This window comes from Artibeus jamaicensis, unplaced genomic scaffold (assembly GCF_021234435.1).
Source record: "Artibeus jamaicensis isolate MK-2021 breed Jamaican fruit bat unplaced genomic scaffold, CSHL_Jam_final contig_466, whole genome shotgun sequence".
In the NCBI taxonomy this organism is placed as follows: Eukaryota; Metazoa; Chordata; class Mammalia; order Chiroptera; family Phyllostomidae; genus Artibeus; species Artibeus jamaicensis.
Window position 1 is genome coordinate 13,412,214 of NW_026521844.1, and position 25,684 is coordinate 13,437,897.

Here is a 25,684-nt window from a genome sequence, read left to right on the forward strand (position 1 = left end):
TATCCATAAGTTTTTTCTTCTTGTTTTTTTTTTTGACCGATCCCTCCATCCCTTTTTTTGAAGTGAGCTATATTGAGATAAAATTTCTGTACAGTGAAATTCACACTTTGAAGGTACAATGTTGGCAAATATATACTGGTGTGTAAACACTACCACAACAAAAATACTGTACAAAGTATTTCCATCACTCCAGAAAGTTCTTTGTGGTCAGCTCTTTCTCCCACCAACCTCTGGTAATCACTGATCTGATTTCTAAAACAATAGCTTTGTTGTTTCATAATGTCATGTCAATGTACATGTAGTCTGCTTCTCACTTAACATAAAGCTTTTGAGATTCACTGATGTTGTTGTATCAATAGTTTCTTCTGTTTTCATTACAAAGCATCTCATTTATTATTTATTTACCAGTCGATGCTTCCAAATTTTGGTGATTATAAACATTTCTGTAAAAGTCTTTGTGTGGACTTATGTTTTTGTTTTTCTTTCTTTAATTTAATCTTTATTGTATTTTTTGCGTTACCATTTAGTCCCCTTATACCTCTCTCCCCCCAGTGATCACCACACTGTTGTCCATGAGTCCTTTTTTCTATTTTCTCAATCCCTCCACAAGTAAATAAATAAGAGTGGGATTGCTGGATTGTATGGTATGTTTATGTTTAGCTTTGTAAAAGGCTGCCAAACTGTTTTCCAAAGGAACTGTACCATTTTGCATTCCTACCAGCAACAAAGGAGAATTTCTGTTGCTCTGCATCCTCACCAGAATTCAGCTGTCTTTATATATAACAGAATTATTGCAGTTGTCTCTGGATTCATTTAGTTCCAAACCTTTCAAACTCCAATCAATCATTCAAACTGAAACCATATGAGACTTAAAATCCTATCCATTCTTAAATGGCTCCAACTTCCTCAGGATAAAGTCCAAACTCTTTAGCTTGACATACACAGGACCTTCCGAGCTGAGGTCCCTCCTCACCTCCCCTCCCAACCACGTCCCCTGTGTCCCACTCAGATGGACACAAACAAGCTGACTGGTCCCAAGCAGCAGAGTGGCCACTATTCCCTAACTCTGTGCTTCTGTGCAGCCCAATGCAGAGCATCGTGGGGGCAAGAAATGGGTGTCCTTTGCCACCCTGCTAGGTAGTAATTGTTCAAAAACATGTTTAGAGAATAAGTGATGGAATGCAGCTCCTTAGTCCTTCACTGTGAAGAGCTGGAGTAAATAAAAGGATTCTGGCTGGCTTGGAGTCAGGGGGATGGGAGTAAAAGGCAGATAAGACAAGGGCCTGAGAGGCTATTCCAAATATAAAGTATTGCTTGAGGAGCTTTGACTATGAATACATTCACATTCACTCTCCTTCCACTCTCTCCATAGGCAAAACACTAGATGTTTACCATTAGTTGGAGATGAACCTAAAGTCTAGCAGCACTATAAACATTTTGGACCAGATAATTTTGGGCTACAGAAAGGATTATAAACACAAGAATCAAGGATACTGCATCCCAATGGTCCGTTTCTGTTTATACAGCTGTTCTACTGATGCTTTTTAAATGTGTTTTCAAGGAAATATGCACTCCCAGTGGGTGCCTTGATTGAACCGTGACCAACACTTTATGCCCACGGTCAGTGGAGGAAATCACAATTCACCCACTGAACTCCCTGGGTGAAATTGCTCTCTAAATACCACTTTTTGCTGCATTCAAACTTTTACCTTCATGGCAAACTTTTTGATAAGCTTCTTTCAGGTATTTCTTTTTTTTTTTCCCATTTCCCATCACCTGTGAGATGAATTTCAGGGTCATATATTAACTCTGATTTCAAAGTGACTCAAAGACTGCACACCAAGACTATTTTAGGTGGAGTGTTTCCTCCTGAGTCAACCTTGTCCCCTGGTAGCAGGCATCCTGCGGATTTCCTCAGCTCTGCTGTTGGGAATGGGAGGCTGAGGGCAAGAGCAGCCAGTAAGTACAGAAACCCAGTGACTCTTCCTGGTTCCTGGAGGAGTAGCAAGAAAACCCTGATTTAGTAAGAATTCTTTGGCAAGAAAACTAGGAGCTTACTGGAGACAAATGGTTTGGGGAATGCTTTTTATGAGTACAAGTATTTTTTTCAGGAGGCAGATTTAAAAAGAGTTTTCTTAGGAATAAAATTAAGCAACATTTTTAGTTGTCCAGGACTACTTCATTAAATGTTTTTGTAAATGAGATAACCAAAGACAAGGAAATTGCTCAGTTCCACTTTTCACAATTTTATCAAGTTTTCCAGCTTGTCACCTCCTCTTTGTTCTCTTTTGTCATGCTAACAGTCTATAATGCCTTCATCATAGTGTCATGTGGGAAAAATTTTTGTTTGTTTTTTTAACATATGTGAAAGCTTCTAGCACAATGCATAGCAGAAAGGTGTCAATTTATCGTAATGTCAGGTCTTCCAATCTACCTGTGACATAAAAACATCACCACAGGGCTTTGCCCCAGACTGGGGAGTATTAGCCACACGTTGCCCTTCCCTGAGCCCACCCTCACAGTAGACTTCAGTAATCTATCTCAATAGAAGACCTGTGTATTTCTCCCCCTGAAACCAAGATATATTCAAAATAATGTTGTAGGCAGTCACTACCAAGGAATCAGAATATCCACATCTAAAACTTATTTGCAATAAAGAAGAGAGAGGGTTAACACATAAAATTATATCAGGCCAAGGCGAACATGGTGGAAGAGCCCAAAGAATGTGAAAGTCTTGGGCTTAACTTCTAGCTTCTGGGCAAGTTTTAAATTTTTCTCTTGTACCCATTTTTTTTGTATTCAAAATAAGGGTTAATAATGCCTTCATCATAGTGTCATGTGGGAATAATTTTTGTTTGTTTTTTTAACATATGTGAAAGCTTCTAGCACAATGCATAGCAGAAAGGTGTCAATTTATCATAATTATTATGAAGAAATCCCTGATTGGAAAGGACAGCTCACCTCACTGACACTGAAAATTCCTGGAAGCTACAAGTTAATACATTAATCATTAAAACAAGATGGGAAATGCTCAGTGATTTCACTCTCCGTGAACTTTAACATGAGGCATTCTTAGTTACTCCTCTCCAAAGACCAAACTATTGGCAATTACAACTTTCATAAAATCTCAACTAAACACTCTTAAAAACTTGCAAATATGTTGGCAAAACACACTGTGTTTGGGTTTCTTGTTATTCTCTTCAAAGATCATCAAGATCATCCTGTTCTTCCCTTCTCCCCATCTGTTATAATTTCTATGACAAGAAGTTTCAACATGAGGAATACTGAAAGCCAAATCAAATATTTTCAGTATTTGAAACAGCTTTGCTTAAAAGTTGATGAGGGAGGAGATGGTTGAGTATTTGCTGAAGAGATTCTAAGTTTCTCTGCTGGAGTATAATATGGTCATCTTCCACTCTCAATTCACTCCATCTTGAGGTTACTTTCTTTTATTCCTTGAAGAGTTCAATATCTGGCTCTCTCAAGTGTGGTCATTCTCTCTACAACTACCATTGTCATGCTTGTTGATTTTAGCACTCATTCTAAGTAGTCATCCCAATGCCTAGCCCTGTTGGGGTGGGATCTAATCCTCTTGCCTTCCATCCTGCCTCAGCCAGTCACACCCATGGAATCAGCCTGCTAGGACGACCATAACTACTACTGCAGAGTAGGTGTCTTAAACAACAGAAAGTAATTTCTCACCATAATGGAAGCTATAAATCCAAGATCAGGGTGTAAGCAGGTTTGGTTTCTCTAGACTTCTCTTCTTGGCCTGCTGATGACCACCTTCTTTTTGTGTCTTTCTATATGGTCTTTTCTCTGCACATAAGCATCCCTGGTAGCTCCCTGTATGTTCACATTTGTTTTTGTGGGGGTTTTTTTATTGCTTTTAGAGAGAAGAAGGATGGAGAGAGAAACAAACATCAGTTGGTTGCCTCCTGTATTTGCCCCAGCTGGGGACCAAACCTGCAACCCAGGTATGTGCCCTGACCAGTAATCAAAACCACGACCTTTTGGTGTATGGGATGATACACCAACTGAGCCACGCAGTCAGGGCTCAAATTTGTTCTTATAGAAACACAGTCAGGTTTGATTAGGTCCCACCCTAACAGCCTCGTTTTAACTTAATCACTCCTTTAAAGGCTCTGTCTCCAAATATAGTCACATTCTGAGGTTATGGGAATTAGGGTTTCAACGTGTGAATTTTAAGAACACAATTCAGCTTCTAACACACCTTTAGACTTGATGGTCACCAATTCATAAATCATCTTAATCTCAGGTTCTAGGATCCCACTTCTTTCTTTTTATTTTTTTAATAGTTCAAGTAAAGTTTTCTGTCCTTTACCCCCATCCCTGCCCACCCCTCAGCCCTCCCCACCTCCCTCCCATTTCCACCCCCCTTAGTTTTTGTCCATGTGTCCTTTATACTTGTTCCTGCAAACCCTCCCACTCTTCCCCTGAAATTCCCTCCCCTCTCCCCTCTGGTCACTGTCATCCTGTTCTTAGTTTCAGTGTCTTTGGTTATATTTTGCTTGTTTGTTTGTTTTGTTGTTTAGGTTCCTGTTAAAAGTGAGATCATATGGTATTTGTCTTTCACCGCCTGGTTTATTTCGCTTACCATAATGCTAAGCTAGGATCCCACTTCTTAATCACTGAGTTTTATCTTTCCAGTTCTTTCTCTCTCTACTACATACAATCTACAAATCCAACCCCTTTTTTACTATTCCTCGGGTTCTCTCATATTCTTACTCAGATTAAGTCCTGCTGTCTGTCATTATAATCACTCTCTTAAATATATTCTTGATTCCTTCATCCCTCGCTCTTTATGATACTTGCCTGGCAAAGTCCCAATCCTGGCTGATTCCAGCCATCTCACTGCTCTGCTCATACCTCTGCTGCTGAGCTTCGCTAGAAAGAGCACTCCACTGCGCTTCCCGGTCTCACTATAAATTCACGACCTCAAGTGGGCCCTCAGTGCCTGCTAGCCATCCTGCCACATTTCTTAGGCAACTGTTTCATAACTTTTTTTCTCTCTCTAAATCTCTAAAATCCTCTCCCCATCCTCTGTCTCTGCTGATGAAATTTTGTTCTGTTTTACTGAGCAAGCAGAGTAAGCAGAAGTTCCCACTACCTCCAACCCCATTTGCTCTGTCTTCCCTTCTGTTACTAGGACTGAACTGTCTGTGCTGCTAAGGCCAGCTCCTCCCATCTGTGCACACGCTCCCACCCAGCCCCTCCTCATTTACTCAGGGATACTCACTGTTCCAGCCATTCTCCTCTCTCTGTCTTGGATTGTCAATACCCACCTCCCTGCCCCACACCCCAACGAAAACACTGCTATCAGTATACAAACATGCTGTTTCCCATTAAACTTTCCCCCTTGACTCCCACTTTCCCTCCAACTAATTCCTCTGCTCTCTTTTACAGCAACACTCTCCAAAAACATTACTTCTTTCTGTTTCCAATTTCTCTCTTCCCTTTCTCTTGTGAACCTGCAAGCCTCTCTTGTCTATTTCACCACTACAGCTCCTCTTATTAAGGTCATCAGCATGCTTCACATTGTATATCCAGTAGCCAATTCTCAGTTTTCCCATATTACCTGCTGTATATGCAGTGCTTGACTCAGTTGATCATTTCGTCCTCAACTAGAAACTCGAGTTCCAGGATAAGCTCCTGGTTTTTCTTTCTATTCACAGGCCACTTCTTGGCCCCCTCATTTCTAAAATTCATTTCATTGGACTGCCTAGGATTTAGTCTTTAGACCACTTTTCTCTCTATACTCACACCCATAGTGTTTCATGGCTTTAAATGCCATTTATATGCTGGCAACTCTCATATACTCCTCCTGAAACCGCTTCCCTGAACTTCATATTTGTGTATACAAATACTTACCTGGGGTTGGATTTCTGATATGTTATCTCAAAACTGAGGATGCCTGAAACTGACCATCTCATCCTCCCCTTCCCAAACCTGCTCAACCTGCTCCTTTGCTCATTTCAGTTAAGGATATAACTTCATTTTTCCTTTTGCTCAGGTCCCAAACTACATAGCCATCTTTGACTCCTCTCTTCTTAGACATTCATTCTGACCTGTCACCACATACTTGGCTCTAACTTCAAAATATATACACAATGCAGCCTTTTCTCACCACCTCTGCTACTGCCTTGAGGTCTGATCCCTTATCTTCCGTGGTAAGAGTGGATTGTGGAAATGGCTTCCAAAATCATCTCCCCTCTTTTACACCTACCCTCCATTACCTATTCACAGCACGGCAGCCAGAGTGAGCCTTTTAGCATATCTGGTCATTTTTCTACTCAAAACCAACCTCAGGTATGACTGCACTTCCCCCCACACACACACACTTGGCTCCAGCTGCGGTGGCCTCCCCGCTGTGGCTCGCTTCTACCTCTGGGCACTGGCACACCTGCCCCTCTCTCCGCCTGTGATGCTTTCCTCAGGTTCTCTGCATGGCTCACACCCTCCACTTCCTTCAGATCTTCGCTCTCTTCACCTTCTCAGTAAGGTCTTCCCTAACTACCCTGTTTGAAATAACATCTGTATCCTTCTTCTCTGGCACTCTTGGTTGTCCTTTCCCGATTTATTTTAGCCACATTTATCACTGCCTGGTAAGCTATATGTTTTACTTACTTTTTCATTGTTAGTCTTCTCCGTAGTAGACTGTGAGTTCCCTGAGGGCCAAGATTTTGGACGGTCTTGTTCAGTGATCGCTCCTCGACCCTAAGAACAGTGCCTGGCACATCAGAGGCACTCAGTAAATATTCAACCAAAAATGTATTGCTCTCCCTATCTTTCCAAGGGCTCTAGTAAACATGATTGTAGGTTGCTTCTATGTCCCTGGGGGAAAAGTTTTAATGATGAGACTTCATTGATGCACTTTACTTAAAAATACTGAAGGAAAATTTTCCTTTCATCAGGGAGTGCCAAGAAACCTCTTTGGAACCTGTCAGAGTGTAAGATTGCTAGTTTCTAGGTTTGTTTGGCTTGAATCTAAAAGTGGCTTCCAGTATCTCAATTTTTAAAAAAGTATAAGTATAATACAACTGAGAAGTATTTACACAAAAATATTTTTATTCTCTTGAATTAAAAATATGTATTATATAGTATTAATATTTTTGGAAGACAATAATGAATTAAATATAAATATTTCTGGGATCAAGATTCTAAAAGTTAATGATACAGAACTCATTGGGTCTGAGAGAAATAATGAGAAGACTTTACTTCTCATCTCTCTGCTCTTTTGATCATTATATTCCTATAATTGCTCTTTCAAAAAAATTTAGTTCTTACCCAAGGACATGCCCATTGATTTCAGACAGAAGGGAAGGGAGGGAGGGGAGAGAGAGAAAAGAGAAACATCAGTATGAGAGAGAAATATTGATCAGTTGCCTCCTTTATGCCCTGACCAGGGATCAAACCTGCAGCTTAGGTATGTGCCCTGACCAGTAATCGAACCCACAAGCTTTCAGTGTATGGGATGACGCTTCGAACCGACTGAGCCACAATAGCCAGGGCTATAACTGCTCTTGTTGTTGTTAATAATGACTCCCATTCATTGCCCACTTTTTCTATATCACCTGACACTGCATAATAATCTCATTTAATTACACAGATAATCTCATTTAATTCTCACAGTATCCTTGTGGGGAGGTGCCATGTTTTATTTCCATTTCACAGCTGAGACTTAAGAAAGTTAAGTCAAGCACTGTCTGAGGTTCTGACGTTATCAAAAAGGCTGGCAACGAGGTTGGGCGATCTTTGAATTCTTTACCAGGACTGCCTACATCATCTCTAACATGCTGGTGCTAAGATTTCTTCCCTTAATCCGCTTCTCGTATCGTCATAATTAAAGGAGATCTGTGGCTCTTTAAATTTAGGGCAATAATTTAGAAGGAAGAATTCTTAAATCCTTGTTTTAAATTTATTACTTATAAAGTCTAAAAAATTTTTTTACCCAACTTCTTTCATTTCCTTTTCCTAAGAAGCAGGAAAGATATGAATTTATTCCTGCTATTATTTTTCAGAGAGGTAGAGAAAATAGATACAAACTCCTGGAAGGAAAGTTGTACTGTTGTAACAATAAACTCAGCCACTGTGATATCTTGTTTTTCTCAACCACCAGCCTGGCTGTCCCTTTCTTTGTCCTTTTTGTGCCCCCTGCAGTTTAAACAATGCACGGTGAAGAGGGAGTCCACAATGAAGAACACAAAATAAAAGAGAGATATATAAAGGCAGGCTATTTGAGCAAACATACCACATACTCTGCTCTAGAGTAAGTTCTCTTGGTAGATTTTTTTTAACCCCCTTCCACTGTTAGATGGAATTTGCCAGACTCAGTGCCAACCCCAACCCCAACTTCCTTCTTATAACGTGCTCAGGGTTACGTCTGTAGCTCTCTAATCCAGAGGAAAATGACTTATTTTAAAAGTAGTGAAAACACTGCATTCCTTTGGCACAGGATGAAGAGCAGCTCAGCTCTTCAGTCGTAGATCATTGTCCATTGTTCTCCAAACAGTCAACCACTATTTCACACTGAGAGATTGTGGGCTGCAGTTCCGAGTCCGGGGCTCCTCATGAATGTGAAGTAAAGGGCTCTGACCCAGAAAGTGGTAGGTAATTTTTTTCTAAAAGGACAGGTAGGATGAAGAACAGGCTTAATGTAACTTTGCACTCTTGAAATCTCCTGCAGGTTCTGAGCAGGGTAAAATGGGGTCTCGGAAATGTGGAAGCTGCCTAACAGGTCTGCTGATCCCGCTTGCACTCTGGAGTATAATTGTGAATATATTATTGTATTTTCCAAATGGGCAAACCTCCTATGCATCCAGCAATAAACTCACCAACTACGTGTGGTATTTCGAAGGAATCTGTTTCTCAGGTATCATGGTAAGTGTGACTTTAGAGACTTGTGATCACAAGAAGGAGAGTTTTTAACTAAGAGGTTTTTTGTCCTTAATAAAAAAATAATGATAAAATTATTCTACTAATTCTGGGTTTGAGATTTGGAAGATGGGCAGGGGTAGAGAGGCAGGCAGTCCCTCAGGACTTGGAGAGTAGTTTAGTTTTTTGGTAAGCTGCTTGTTTATGTAGCTTTGGCAATGCAGGAAATTAGTCCTAATAAAGCTTGTGAGACTCTTTCTTGCCTGTAGAAATATTATGTTCTCATGAACTCTGTGTCAATTTAAGTTATTTAATCTGCAGTGGCATTGCTGTTTTTCAGAACAGGTTTTCTATCTGCACTCACGATTTCTCTAGCTTTGTATTAAGACAGCATGGGAAAAACAGAGACGGAGGTTCAGACAAATTTGCATTGAAAACTAAGCTCTCATTTGTGCCATGAGACCTTGAGCAAGTGACTCAGCGTCTTTGAGCCTCAGTGTTTTCATTTGGAAAGTTGGAATAATGGCATTTGATTCTCGAAGAATTGTGGGGATTAAATAAAATCTCATGGATGAATCACTCAGTACAGAGACTGGCTTAGTAGGTAGCCAGTGACTATTGTGATTATAAATAGTTATTGAAGGATAGGTCATATCATCATTAAATAGTACAACATTATACCCCTAATAATGGCGGTATTTTTGAAAGTTAAATTGTGCGCAGTAAGAATCCATGAATGTTTTCCTGATGACTTTTCTTTAAAAAATAATAATAAATCAGCAGGCATTGGGCTATGCTCTGAATATGTAAAATCGATCAAGAGCAGGTTTTAAAAAAAGTAAATCTTATTGGCAACTCAGAGGAAAAGACATTTTTCCTGGTCATATCAAGGCAAAAAACAACACATTGTACACTGTAAGCTTACTATGCCACCAATAACTAAAAGAAAAAATAACTATTTCTATATCTTTGTGAGTGGTTTAATTATTATACTTGAATAGTTATATTATAAAGCAGTTTTCATTTATTACTATTTGCATATTAAATTAGTAAACTTTAAAATATTAATGCCCAAAGCTATTGAAGCTGCTCTGTGATAAGTGCATAACAAATTATGGTCATGGGTCCACAAATAAACGCAAACTTTTGGGGAAGATTTTTGAATGATACTTTAAGAGCTATGAAAATGCTCTGCCTTCTGAGTCAGTAATCCTGAATCTGATCATTCATTCTAAGGAAATAATCCAAAATGAGGAAAGAGATGTACACACAGATGTTTGTGGCAGCATTATAATGGTATTATAATGGTAAATAATTAAAAGCATCGTAGCATAAAAGTAGCCAAACAAACCATGTTACATTTACTTTATATGATGATGAGAAATGTAATGATGAAGATCTAATAACATGGAAAATGAACACAATTCTGTAAGTGGGAAAAAAGTTACAACAAAATTATGAATATGTTCTGATTGCAACTATGTAAAATACACACAGGTGGGCAAACGCTGGGATGTATACATAAAAACAAGTGAGGGTGGTGGATTGATGGATACCTTTCCTCCCTTATTTGTGAGTTTCCTGTATTGTAGTTATATTTTACAACAAAAAAAGAAAGCAGTTTCTTTTCCAACATAGGCGATGCCTGTGTTTTTCTTTTGGCACAGCTCTCGAGGGCCTGGGTCTTATTTCTACCAAAATTATAGTGAAGCTGGTTGCTGTGTCTGGTTTACTGTGCCTTATCTCATTGTCTCCCTCGATATGTAATCGTAGTAAATGGATGAGTTGTAAGGCATGATTGGGTTAAAAATCTATTAAAATCAGTGATAACTAATGATTTGAAAGGAGGGGAATATAGGAGTCTTTTCCTCATATACTGTTAAACTTAAAACTGGGGTAAGAAACTCTTCTCTATTTTTAATTGTCTAAGATTTTTGAAAAATATTATTGTTACTGCATCAAATCCTTTTAAGAGAAAGGAGAGAATTATGGATAAATAATTAAACTGATTGATAAATAAATAATGGCTAAAGGAATTTGGAAACTGAAAATGTTGACAACAAACAGTAAAAAAAACAATAAACTTAGCTTCAAGATTTGGTACAGAACAGTGGGAGTGAAGGATAGCTGGAGAATTTGCCAGAAGCAATACATGCTCACTAACTGCCCCATACAGAAATTATAAAAATAAAAAAATTCCAGTCTTTCCAGAACAAAAATATAACCCTTTGCCTAAGGTACAAAAAAAGGGGGGGTGTCAGGGTGGGGGTGTAAAATACATTGACTTCTTCCAGTTTATTGGCTTGAAAGCATGGGGGAATTGACTTACTTTACTTCTGAATCAAGAGCTACAGTTTCAGATTTACCATGCCTCTCACCTCCAATCCCAGACAGCAGTAAATGGAAAGAGACTGGCAAACTACAAAGTCTATGAATGGCTTTCCCTTGTCTTTTACAACTGGGTCAGTGAGAAAGAGGTTTGCTGCCCAGATAATATTCCCACGTCCATACCCTTTAGTCCTCTTCAGTTGTTAGCTTTTGATAACTGATCAATGATAATAATAGCTAACATATATAAATCACTTACTATGGATCAAGCACTATGTTCAAAATTTAATATACATTACTTCATCATACCCTAATAACACCATTTTTTTAGGAAGGACTTTTGAGTTTACGGTTAGAAGTTTGCAGAGCTGGGATTCTTCCCCAGATCTGCCTGACTCGGAAACGATGCTCTGGATCATTGCGTCCTATTTATAAGCATGACTGTAAATTAATCTCTCATTTCTGATATTTTTCTTTTCTCTACTGTAGATGCTTATAGTTGCAGCAGTTCTTCTTGTTCTGGAGAGTAATAACAACTATAAATGTTGCCAGAGTGAAAACTGTGGCAAAAAATACATGGTAAGAGCAATAGTTTTTTTGAAGATGGTTGAGGGGGCTTTGGCTTTCTTTCCTCTTACTTAGAAACATGAAAACATCAACATCATGCTACCTTTATCATGATCTTTTTAGTACAGAGCCCAAGAGTTTACTCCAAAAATAATCTTCCATTTTGTTTACAGTCTTTCCTTCACCTTTGTTCTGCTGCTGTTCTTCCAAAAATTCAGGATTTAAAGGCACATGAAATTAGAAAATAATACTACCTTTTTCTAACTGGGTTTCTGTGAGTAATTTTTCTTCTTCTTAACAACTTTATCCAATAAAAAAGTACAATTCCATTAATTTTGACAGTGCATACACCCATGAAGCCATCAAGATAGAACATTTTTATCACTCCCAAAAGACTAATATTTGATGTACTTTTTGTCCTTATAGATTGATTTATATATTGTGTCAATAGAATTATGCAGTATTTGTCTTTTGTATCTGGCTTCTTTCATTCAGTGTGATTTTTGGATTCATCTATGTTGTTGGTAATAGGCAATGCACATTTCTAAATTAGAACCATAAAAATAATTAAAATAGAATTAAGAGAAAATAACGTATTCAGATTTTCTAAGCCTATGCTGAACGAGCATGAGCTGGGCTGCTACATTTCCATCAGCATTCGTCTCCTCCTCATCATTGTTATTACTCATTCATATTTGCATAGCACTTCACAATTTACATTTGTCCAGTGAATTAGATCGTTCTTGCTCCTATTTTATAAATGAGGTCCCCATAGCTCAGAGACAGCATGTGATTTTTAACTAGGAGGAGCTTTTCCAGAGGTCTGGTAGGGTTCTTTGCAGCAGTGGTTTCACACCTTGGCTGCGCATTGCAATCATGCAGGTGTTTGGAGGTGGAACCCCAGCCCCAGAGTGGTTTCTGAGGTACGACCAGATTTTAATGCATAGCCATGATGCTTTTTATTTAAACTAATGCCTTTCTAAGATTAAATTAGTTGCTCAGTTTAGCACCGTGCCCTTAGTGGAGAATTGAAAAATTAAATACATTAGTGCGTGCGTGCACACACACGCATGTGTGTTTTCTAAACCAACTGACTCAAATGTATATCCCCCAGTAGCTACTGGTGGTATACTTATGGAGAACCTTTCACAATTGCCTAGGTGAAGGAATGGATTCAGGTAAATTTAAGCTATGAAACTCAGGAAATTTCTAGAAAACAAGTGTATGTGCCAATGAAAAATCAATTTGTTCAATCTGCCTTAACTCAGTATTAGCATCTGCAGCACAAATGGATGCTATAAATAGGCTGGAGTCTGAACAGAGTCTTATAATCAACACTGAGTGAGATGACTGCCATCTTAATGGGAAAGCAGGAGGAAGGGCGAGAGGCTTCCCTGGATTTCCAGCTTGGCCCTTCCAAGGTAGTCTCTAGAATAGAAGGCCCAACTCCTAGGTCCCTAGGAGCCAGCTATCTGATGGAAAAGACTGGTTGGTGGGCATTACAGCGAAATTTCCATTTAAGGAGGAAAGAGAGCTACTACTCTAGTCCAGCCAATTCTTAACATGACAAAATTTGGCAATGATTCTGTTTTTAATAAAAAGTAGAAGGATGAATTTTTACCTAAAACCTCTCCACTATAAAATGTTAGCAATAAATTCTTATTTAAATTAAATAAAGCACACCTCACAGGCCAAATCTGAGTCTGTATCAGTTTTTAACTTCTGAAGCTCCAGAATGGAAATTGAAGTCACCCAAGATTCACTTTTTATGGGGCAATGTTGTCCTTGACCTTCTTAAAGGTCCCTGGTTGGGTCTGAAAAATTAAACTGGCATGAGAGAGATGACCAAGAAAAAAGCATACACATTTTATTAAATTTTTACATGTACATGGTATTTCTCATAAGAATAAAGATGTAAAGAAATAGCTGGAGCATCAGGCTTTTATATCACCCGAGGACATTATTTTCTGTTGCTGTTTAGAGAAGGAGAGAGGGAGGAAGAGAGAGAAACATCAATGCAAGAGAAAAGCATCAACTGGTTGCCTTCTATAGATGCCCATGACAGGGATCAAACCACTCATAACCCTTTGGTTATGGGATAACACCATAACCAACAGAGCCACACTGGCCACCCTTTTTAAAAAAATCCTCACATGAGGCTGTTTCCATCAATTTTAGAGAGAGAAAAAGGGAGGGAGGAAGGAGAGAGAGCATAAGAGAGAGAAACATCAACATGAGAAAGAAACATCAATATGAGAGGGAAACCTCACTTGCCTTTCTTATGCACCCCGACAGAGGACTGAACACCTTTTGGTGCATGGGGTTGGCGGGGGCAACCAACTGAGCCACCCACCCAGGGTTATACCTTTTAGATAAAGAAACAAATATGTAAAGAATTGGCAAGGCAGGAGGGCCTGGACTAGTAAATGGTTAAGAAGTATATGGGAAGATAATAAGGTTTATTTCTACAGATTTCTCAGCCCAAAGTTCCTGTCCCTGGTGATATAAATGTCTTCCTTCTGGCACAAAGAGGGTACCTTTCACATGGGAGTTATATGACTTGTTCTAGGAAAGAAAGTTCTAGGGTATAGGGGAGCATTGGTCAGAATGACCTTCCTGCTTCTGCCATTATTTCACACTTCTTTAGCTTAAAATATTCAATTTTCCAAAATGCTGTATTTGGGGTTACTATTTCCTGAATCCCATCTGAAACTTCCCCCAAGAAGTCCACAAACTCAGTAAAATTTCCCATTACCCATTGAAGCAGTATCTCAATCTGGGGCATTTCTATGGAAGAGCAAAAGTTAATGGTTAGACATACTATAAGCTGTTTTTAAGTCCTGAGAGCAGTAAGTTAAGAAGATTTCTATATGTTGGACTCCAAGCATCTTCAGATAGAATAGTGGCAGGCAATAGTAATCTGACAGATTTTCCTGGTTTGTAGTTGAATGTCCCTGGAAAGGTATTCTGGTAAAATAACTGAGTGGCACACACAACAACAAGCATGAATATTGTCTAAAAGTCAGAATGGGGTAAAATTGTGAGCTTTAATTTGTAGAGTTGTATCCAGATTTTGGAGGAAACTACAAAAATTTAGGATCCAGTCTAGTTTACAGGTTGATAACCAAACCCCCAAAACAATGAACAGGGCGAGAATATGATCTCTGCAAGGGGCTGTTTATAGTTTTCTACTAAAACAGTTTTAATAATCACTCCCATTTCTATTAGAGATAATCAAAGACTAATTTCTCTGAAAAACAATTCTAGACATGTTCCCAATTTTATCCCATCCTGACTTTGAATCAGTGTGAACTACAACTGCCTTTTCCTGAAGTCCTACAAGCTAAATTTGGACAACTTGATATAAACTTCAAAGAAATCACCACAATAGTCTCATTAAATTTGACCTTGTTATTTTGTAAGTGCAGCATGAATAGTGATGATTATGTAGGCTCTTTTAAAGTTTGTTCACTGAACCTTCTCATAACTCAGATTAGACTTAAAAGTCTCTCAGGGCTAAGAAGCCAGCCAAGGACTTGCCATTTGACTTTACCTGCAATACCTAGAAATTTAGGTTAATTTCTTTCTCCTTGAAGTCTCCAAAATATCCTGAGCTTCCTGGACTTATCAGGAAGTGACCTTCCTTACTCACCTGGTAAGTAAAGCTGCTGGAGACCCTGTGAGAAAGGTACCAGGCTAGTTTTGCCAAGGGTCTTCATTTGGCTCCATAAAGTCAAACTTAGTTTCTTAAAGCTGTCTGAAAATATTTGATTCTAAACATATTCTTAAATAGGTCATTCAGTCAAAGGCTTTGTAATGTATCCAACATTTCCAATTGCATCCCTTATAAGGATAACGGATACTTATTGAACTTTTATAAATAATTATATTGCCATGCAAATAAAAAAAATCACCAAGAGTTTCCTAATTCTGGAGGAATCAAGTTGGGAGAAAAGTAATTGTTTCACCTTTATTCACAAAAGTATACTTTACCAAATTGCTGTGTGTCTTAGATAGCTTAAGAAAAAAATCCAGAAAATAAAATATTAAGAATCTAGCAATGGTTTTTTATAGGTTTTTTGTATTTTTCATTACCATTTATTCCCCTTATACCCTCCTCCTCCCCACAATTACCATTATTGTCCAAGTACATGTGTCCTTTTTCCATTTTGCTCAATCTTTCTAACCCTTAACTTCCCACCCCAAATAGGTGTCATCCTGCTCTCTTACCTATGAATCTGTCTCTACATTGCTTGTTAGTTCAGGTGGTTCATTAGATTCCACATATAAGGGAAACCATATGGTATTTGTCTTCTATGACTGACTTATTTCACTTAGCAAAATGCTCTCCAAGTCTATCCATGCTGTCACAAATGATATAATTTTTATCTTTTTCACAGTTGAGTAATATTTTATTGTATAAAATTCCCATAATTGTTTTATGTACTCATATACTGATGGACACTGGGCTGCTTCCATATTTTGGCTATTGTAATTAATGCTGCAATGAACATAGTGCTGTTTATGCTGTTTCAAATTAGTGTTTTGTTTCTTTGGATATATTACCAGAATTGGGATCGCTGAGTCAAAATACAGTTTCATTTTTAATTTTTTGAAGTATGTCCATACTGCTTTCCTCACTGGTAGAACCAATCTGCATTCCTACCAACAATGCAAAATAGTTCCCCTTTCTCCACATCCTTGCCAGCACTTGTTGTTTATTGATTTATTGATGATAAATCTGAGCAGTGTGAGGTGATATCTCATTGTGGTCTAAATTCGCATTTCTCTGATGATTAGTGACATTGAGCATCTTTTCATTTGTCTATGGCCATCTGTATGTACTCTTTGGAGACATGTCTGTTCATGTCCTTTGCCCATTTTTAATAGGATAACTTGTTTTTATGGTGTTGAGTTTTATAAGTTTTCTTATAAATTTTGGATATTAAACCCTTATCAGATGTATCAGCAAATATGTTCCCTCATTTATGGGTTGTCTGTTTATTTTGTTGATGGTTTCCTTTGCTGTGCAAAACCTTTTTAGTTTGCTGTGGTCCCACTTATTTATTCTTTCTTTTGTTTCCTTTGTTTGAGGAGATATATCAGATAAAATATTGCTATGAAAAATGTCTGAGATTTTCCCACCTATGTTTCCTTTTAGGATTCTTATGGGTTTAGGTCTAAGATTGAAGTCTTTCCTCTATTTTGTATTTATTCTTATGTGTGACATAAGAAGGTAGTCTAGTTTCATTTTTCTATATATGTCTGTCCAATTTTCCCAACACCATTTATTGGACTAACTATCTTTAACCCATTGTAGGTGCTTGCTTCCTCTGTCAAATATTAATTGACTATAAAGGTATGGGTTTAATTATGGGTTTTTTATTCTGTTCCATTGATCTATGTGTCTCTTTTTATGCCAGTACAATGCTGTTTTAATTAGTTAGTATAGTTTGATATTAAGTAACATGATTCCTCCCACTTTGTTCCCCTTTCTCAAAATCACTGTTGCTATTCAGGGCCTTTTGTCCTTCTACATAAACTTTTGAAATATTTGTTCTAGTTCTGTGAAATACATCATTGGAATCTTGATAAGAGTTGCATTAACTTTACAGATTGCTTTGGGCAATAAGAACATTTTAATGATGTCAATTCTTCCTATCCATGAACATGGATGTATATGCTTTTACTTACTTGTATCTTCTTCAATTTCTTTCTTCAGTGTCTTATAAATTTTTGAGTACAGTTTTTTTACATCCTCAGTTAGATTTGTTCCTAGGTACATTATTCTTTTTGAAGCAATTATGAATGGTATTGTTTTTTTTTATTTTCCTTTCTGTTAGTTTGTTATTGGCATATAAAAATGCAACTGATTTCTGAATATTAATTTTCTACCCTGCTACTTTGCTGGACTCACTTAACAGTTCCAGTATTTTTTTAGTGGAATCTTTGGGGTCCTCTGTATATAGTATCATGTCATCAGCAAATAAAGACAGTTTTACTTCTTCCTTTCCAATTTGGATGCCTTTTATTTATTCTTATTGCAATGGCTAGGACTTCCAGTACTATGTTGAATTAGAGAATTGAAAGTGGACATCCCTGTTTTGTTCTGATCTTCAGGGGAATGTTTATAGTTTTTGCCCATTGAGTGTGATGCTGGCAGTGGTTTTGTCACATATGACCTTTATTATGTGTAGGTATGTTCCCTCTATTTCAACTTTGCTGAGAGTTTTTATCATAAATGGTGCTAGATTTTATCAAAAGGTTGTTTTACATCTATTGATATGATCATGTGGTTTTTATCCTTCATTTTGTTTATGTGGTATATCACATTTATAGATTTGCAAATTTCATACCAACATTGCATTCCTATAATAAATCCCACTTGATCATGGTATATGATCTTTTTGATGTATTGCTATATTTAGTTTGCTAATATTTTGTCAAGGATTTTAGCATCTATATTTATCAGAGATTTGGCCTATAATTTTTTGAAGTATCTTTATCTGATTTTGGAATTAGGATAATGCTGGCCTCTTAAAATAAACTTGGGAGTCTTCCCTCCTCTTGAATTTTTGGAATAATTGAGAAGGAGAGGTGTTCTTCTGAAAATGTTTGGTAAAATTCATCTGTGAATCTATCTGTCCCAGGGCTTTGGTTTATTGGGAGTTTTCTAGAATACTGCTTCTATTTTACTAGATATAATCTATCTATTCAGATGGTTTGTTTTTAAGTAGAATTTATTATTTTGTAATATTAAATATCAAGTAGAGATAACTTTGACTAGTAAACTAGGTAGAAAAAAATCTATGTCTCTATTATATTTAAAACTGACAATTCTAAAGTCATGTCTGCTTTTTTCTCAACAATCTTACAACTAGCTTTATTTACCAAAGACCATTCCAAACTACATGAACTTTAAAAACAAATATTTGGTAGCTTTTGTATTTCTGAGAATTTTAAGAATGAAAAATCTAGTCATAATTCATATGTGAGTTCACTTATTCCCAAACAAATTTGAATATAACCCCTTTGAATGATTTTATAAGTAATTTGATAATACCATACAAAGGTAGAAAAATATCACACATACATAACATATTCTTAAAAGGTAAACTGGGGTATTTAAAATCATTTTAGTTTATTTGATCAAAAACCTATTTGAATCAGGCATTTCCAAACAGGAAGTGGTTAGGTGCACTCAACAAATAGGAGTTTAGGGAGAGACTTTTACAAAGAAAAAGCAGAAGCAAATAAAGACATTATTGATTGTCTATGGCTTAAAACCTAGTTGGCCATTAGTGATTTGTTATTCTTAGGTTTTTTTCTTTCTTTCTTTGTGTTTTATTGTCATTCGAATACAGTTGTCTCCATTTCCCCCTCACCATTCCCCCCTATCCCAGCCACCCCCATCTCCCACCCTTGATCCTGCCCCCCTTTGGCTTTGTCCATATATTCTTTATACATGTTCCTTGATGACCCCTCCCCCCAGTTATTTCCTTCCCACTCCCCTCTGGTTACTGTCAGTTTGTTCAAAATGTAACTCCGGTTATATTTTGTTCTTAGGTTTTAATTTCACAGCCTTTAAGTATTTATAGATTTGGTTTGCTTATGTAGGTGCTATCACTTTAGAGCCCCCTAACTTAATGGCCTTCCAGTTAATTGATTAAATGACACATATATCAACATAAATAAACATATAGACAGACACAGAGATCTTACAGCTTTTATTTTTAAATTTTAGTCATGTGAGGAACACTAATACAAAACCCACTAGTTTATAAAAAAACAGATGGAGCAAGTTACAGTTATCTGCTCAGATGTTTAAAGCATTTTACCAATATTAGTGAAGAAAACAAAATTTGTATCCGCCCTTGACAAGTAATTTTATGGAGGTTATGGACTAGATTTTCAGTAAGGGAGCTTTTATAGCAGTTTTGGGTTTGTTTTTTTAAGCCTTTTTTCCCTTTCTGTTTTCTTCAATCTCAGGTGGTTGTGGATAGTATCTTAGTCATCTCTTGGGATGTTTACATTTCAAAACATGGTAAAATTTGCATCTCCTAGGGACACAGAAAGTATGTAGGTTTCTTCCCAGAGGAGTTTTGGGGGCATAATTGCCTATTATCAGAGGTCTAGGGTGATTATTGTTTCAATTTTTCTTTCTTTTAAGTGCAGAGAGTTCTCTTTCTAATGTCCTGGTATTTTACGTCTACAAGCATTTTGAGCTGAATTGGGGATACTTGGTGATTGATAAGGGTAGATGGACTTTGAACTGCTATTAGAGCCACATTTCCAGTTTTGCAAAGACTAGATTTGTAAGACAAAGACAGTTTTAAAAAATTCCTCAAAGAATTGGTTTGCAGCCTGAACAATACAAAGGGAAGACCCATCTAACTACATTATCTTCAGTTTGCTGCTTATATCAGGGAGGAAATTTCCAACTAAGGTAGAAATTTAAGAATTTCTATGTTCTAGATTTAGAGCTGCATGTCTTTGAAATGCTTTAATAAATCATTCCACAAAACCTTCATCACGTTTTCTTTCCCTCTGAGTACATAACTTTATTTTAGCTTAGGAGGGAAGGCCTTTAAAAAAAAGCTCTATCAGGCTCTGAATATCAGTCTCCAATTTGGCCAACTTCTGGCCATAGAGCTCTTTTTAAAAAATAGTTTCAAATATTTCAAATACGTATACCAAAGGTTTACCTATCAAATGACTTAAAACCAAAACCAGTACTTAGCCATGAACTCAAGAGGCATCCCCACAGAAGGTGAAAAAGACGCAGACCTCCCAAGATCCAGAACCAAAAAAAGACTTTCCTGAGAGCTGGCAAGAGTCAGTAGGATACTTGGCATGAACGGGGTGCAACCAACATTTCTGTACAGCCATATTTTGGGGGGCCCAGTCTGACAATTGGTTGCCTGAGAAACCTGCATGCCCCAATGAGCAGAAAAACAAGCCAAATGCTCAGGACACAAAACAAGAGAGAAACAGGAAAGCTATTGCTGTCCCTGGGAGAGAAAGGGTCAACAACTAATGGGCATACCCAAATCAAATTTTAACAAGAGTCAGAATCCAAAGAACTAATTCTTATAAATGTCTTTCTCCTGCCAATATGAATCTGGGAAAAACAAAAATGGTAATCTACCTTTGCCCAACTTATTGCAACAGGCAGATCTGAAAGACCGATGTGTCAGGAATTTTCACTTTCTAATGGATTTTGCCAGAGGTTCAGAATCACTCTCTGAGTGCAGCTTTCAGATCAAGCAAGGTGTCCCTAGCCAATGGTGACACATTTGGAGTGCAAGAAATTGTAAGGGAGAAGAGTTTTCCTTGACCTTCTTAGGATCAATGGCTGGGTCCGAAAATTAAACAAATGAGGACAGATTAACAAAAGAAAAGCATACAAATTTTACTGAATCTTTCCATGTATATGAGATCCTTCACAAGAGACTAAAGACCTGAAAAGGTGGCCAGAGCAACAAGCTTCTTCAGACAAAGGAATGGTCAAGTTTTGAACATAAACAAAATGGAGGGGTTTGAGTTAAGGGTAGTAAATGGTAAAGAAGTAACTACAAAGATTAAGTTTAGGTTAATGAGTTGGTTTATACCAATTTCTTGGTCCCAAATTTCCTGTCTCTGGTGAAATGTCTTCCTTCTTCCATGGGGTGAGGGTGGTGGTGGGGGGGGTGGTATCTGCATGGGAGTTTTATTATCTGTTTCAGAGAAGAGAATGGGTGGGGGGGTCAGAGTGATTCATCTCAACTTGAAATGGTCTGCACATGGAATACTGCTTCTACAGTTTCTCAAACTCCTTCAGCTTAAGATATTCATTATGCCGAGGTTCTATATTTTGGTGTAGCATAACCTGAATTCCATCAGCTTTTTGGTTGCTATTCATTCCTCCATGGAGTCTCACTTCTGCCAAAATTCTGTGGGCTATTCTGTCTGGAGAACAATTATTGGCCAAATAAAAGCACTTCAAATAATGGGCAATATTTTAACTTTACTTTTCAACTAAGTTGTATATCCATTGTATCCTTGAGTTTTGCAAACAGCCTTGTTATGTAGGTGCTATAATTATCTACATAGTCTACATTTTACAGAATATTAAACTGTGGTTCAGAGAGATTCTTATTCTCATTTTATTTTGATGCCCACCTTGATTTGCAATGGTATCTAACACTAATTACATTGTAATGTGTGTGTGTACATACCTATATATTATGCTGTGGTTGCCAATTTCCCCAAAGGAATTATTCACTGCTCTTCCCAGTGAACTGCTTAAGAATACATTTGGTAAACAAGGAGCTCAATCCTTTCAAAACATTCTTCTTCCTTTCTCAAAGATGGCATCAGTGAATAGGTAAATTTTCTTGACACAGTGTAACTAGCCATAATCAACTGTAAAAAAAAAGTAGTACCTCATCACATCCCATGATGGGGCAAACCCTATTACTACCAATATGAAAGATATAACTTGAAAGAGCTTTTAATCATTTGGGAGAATAGCACAGAAATAATATCAGACAGGAGAAAAGTAGAATTGTTCTTCTGTTTTTGAAATATATTTTTATAATTTTCCATAATAAACATGTTATAATCAGTAAAATAATTTTAAACCAAGAAATATAAGTAATCCTTCTTCCTAAAATCACAGGTTTTTTGTTCTCCCTTTTTTCTGGTCTCAGCTTTTGAATTTATCATTAACTGGCTACTGTATTTTTTGTTTGACTGTCCTATTCTCACTTAAAACAAACATTTCTAAAACTAATTTTTTCTCCTAAACCAAACTACCCTTCTTGGTATCCGTAGTCCTGTCTCCTTTTTATCCAGGTCTCAAAATCTGGATTTTTTTTAAAGTCCAACTTCAGCTACTCATTTCCTCTTTCGTGTCTTTTTTCCCCCCAGTGTACATCTTTGTCACTTGAACTTAAAGTTGTCTCCATATGGAATCCTTATTCTTGGGCTCTCATTTCTAGCTGGCATGACATCACTATTAGAGAAATCTTCCAAAATCATGTATTGGTTTATATCACACTTGTGCTAAAAAACCAGCTATATGACTTGTCAGAAAAAGAACTTATTCCAGGTTTAGAACAACATCAATTAAAGATGAGCTTGGAACATCTGTGCCAGAAAGCAAGGAAATGTTCAAAGAATGATAAGAACATGTCAGAGGGCACAGATATTGACTTTGAATAGATGTTCCACTAGCCATATTTGAACCACCTCAGCATCTAAAACAGTAACAGTTATGAATTATAACACATTGAATTCGAATATATATGAGTCTATAATAATACAGAAAGAGATGTACAGTGAAGAAAGAAATGGGAAGTGGAAGATCTTTGGTTCATAAAAATGATAACTTATAAAGGCAGAAGAAATTATGATAAAGTAGAAAAGCAGCACATTGCAACCAGTTATTATGATAATTGGTGACCAATGGGTATGAGGATCATCAGTGATGTTAAATTCATCAGTTGAAATGTGTTTAGGGAACAGGATATGACACAGTCTCAAAGTACTACCTCACAAATTTTTGCTACTGCAAAGTGGAAAATGTACATGTATAGATCTGAAGGAAACCACCTTAACTTAGCATCACCAGAAACAGTGAGAGGCCCACAATGTACTCACACCAATCACATGTTCTTATGAACATGTTCAACCCAAGTCCAGTGTGGAAGAAACAATCAGAAAAGCCCAGAATGTAGAGCATTCTACAAGACAACTGGCTGGGACTCTTCAAAAATAATTTAATATACTGAAAAACAAAAAGATAGTAAGATTAGTGTAGATTAAAAGAAAGTAAAGAGATATAATTTTGTGTATAAACCTTCACTGGCATCTGTGTGAAAAAGTAAAACACAGCTACGGAAGATATGAGCTGATATATGTAGGGGTGAGAAATCTTAATGTCTTTCAAACAGATATTTGAACCCCCCCTTTGATCAAACCACTCCACTTACTCTCACCACTCTCCTTGTGCTGATTTGCCTGTGAATGTTGCTCATCCTCTCTGTTTAAATAAAAACACTCCCCTTCTCATCAATCCCATCCTTACCTAAATATAAATATGATCAGCTGATATTTTCCTCATATTCTTATATGTGAAGATACTAAAGTATCATTTATATAAGAGAAAAGCAGGGACCATAGCTTATGATTCTTAGAGAATACCCTAGCTAGAAAATAACACCTTCAATAAATAAGTATATACTAATCGATCATATCCATTCAATGTATTATGTATGAGGTGATCATTGTTTTAATGTCAAAATTCCAGAAAAAAGGAAGAAATTTAGCAAATTAACTAATTCTCTCTGGGGAATGACAAACAAAAAGTCATTTAAAAACATATTTTTAAGAGTAGGTGAGTTTGGATTAAATGTTCCCAATTTTATCTGAACATTTGTTATTATATAAAGTGGCCTTGAATGAGAAGGGAAGGTACCTATCTGATCATTTATCCACAATATCCCCTTATCTCATTCTATGGCACTAACCTCCTTCTGTGTTTAACTTAGACACTGCTGTCAATGATCTTTTCTGCCCTTGGAATTGCTTTCTCTGGATACTGCCTGGCCATATCAGCTTTGGGCCTTGTCCAAGGCCCGTACTGCCGCACCCTCAATGGCTGGGAATATGCCTTTGAAGGCACTGCAGGACGGTAAGGAAAAATTTCCCAAATTAAGGAGGTGAGAAATACCTGACTGCATGCTCTTGTTCATTTTCCATGATCACTCTGGGGTTCCATGCAGCTAATTTAATGTAGAACTTTTCTATTTGTTTACTAATCTCCAGATCAATATGTTTCCATACAAATCTTTGTTTAGATATTTTTTCTCTAGTCTTTTAATGCCACATGCATTCACAGTTTTGAGGCTGTCATGGAGATATCCAAATGAAAGATGTGTTTCTCCCATACTTGAAAACAGGGCTTCATGGTTATTGTGGTCTGGCAACTGCTGGAGCCCGGGGCTTGAGTGGTTCTGGGAGGTCATTCTTATTTTGTGGTCAGGTTGGACATGTGGTGTATTACAGATATAGAAGGGCTCAGCTGAGAGAGAATCACAGTGCCCTTGGAAAGTGCCACCCAGGGCTGTATCCGCAGGGGCTACACAGAGATAGAACTAGGCAGGGCGAGTAGCAATGCGCAGTCTGAGATCCAGAGACATGCAGCAGTGTGTAGAAGGAGCCAGGAGCTCATCTAGCGCACACTAAAGAAGAATCTTAAAGGCTGCTCGAAAGGCTGGAATGGTAGTTCACTCAGGTATTGAAAGACCCAATCCTAGATCACAGAATGCCTCACACTGGCATTGTGCTGGGCTTTTTGCCCTCCCAGTATCTGCAGAGGAAGTGAAAAGGTCACAGAGCCCAGACAGAGATACAGGAGAGGGCTGTTGAATCCCCCGTCTCATCCTGTGTTCAGAATTCTAATGGAATAAAATGAGAGGGTGTCTGTATCATTTCCTTGGGAAGTTACATTTTCTTCTCAACTCCCATGACTAGTTTTATGTTCCAGACCCACACTGTTTGAGGTCTTACAGGCTCACCTACACCTGGATGGCAGAGCTGCTTCTAAGCACCTTCATTCTGAAGGTTGCACAAGGTGCTATGTCCAGAGCTCTCCTTCAGGCCAGGACAACCTAGAAACCAACCCCAGGACTTTCTGAGCACTTAGAGGAAACAATCCCGTGGGATTAAAGGGCTTCAGGAAATGGGATTCTAATGTAGAAAGTCCCACTCAGTGCAAAAACATCCTTTTTTTATGTCGTTAGCTCCTGAACTTTTCCCCACTCCAAAACCAAAGAAGCCTCCATTTTCTATGTGAGACTCTCAGGCAGCCTGCTTGCCTCTCTATTATGCCTTTAAAGTTGCCCTTGAT

General features: G+C 37.6%; 1 protein-coding gene across 3 annotated transcripts in view; it reads left to right on the top strand.

Moving 5' to 3' along the window:
* The first annotated feature begins 3,352 nt into the window (after positions 1–3,352).
* Positions 3,353–25,684, top strand: part of TM4SF18 (transmembrane 4 L six family member 18) — a 28,986-nt gene continuing 6,654 nt past the window's right edge. The window contains exons 1-5 of one of the 3 annotated variants that reach the window (XM_053667269.1): positions 3,353–3,438; positions 3,894–3,977; positions 8,708–8,901; positions 11,713–11,802; positions 24,324–24,466. In XM_053667269.1, coding sequence (XP_053523244.1) covers positions 3,905–3,977; positions 8,708–8,901; positions 11,713–11,802; positions 24,324–24,466 — 500 coding nt within the window. In that variant the 5' untranslated portion in view covers positions 3,353–3,438; positions 3,894–3,904. The other 2 variants (XM_053667270.1, XM_053667271.1) reach the window with 2 other exon arrangements.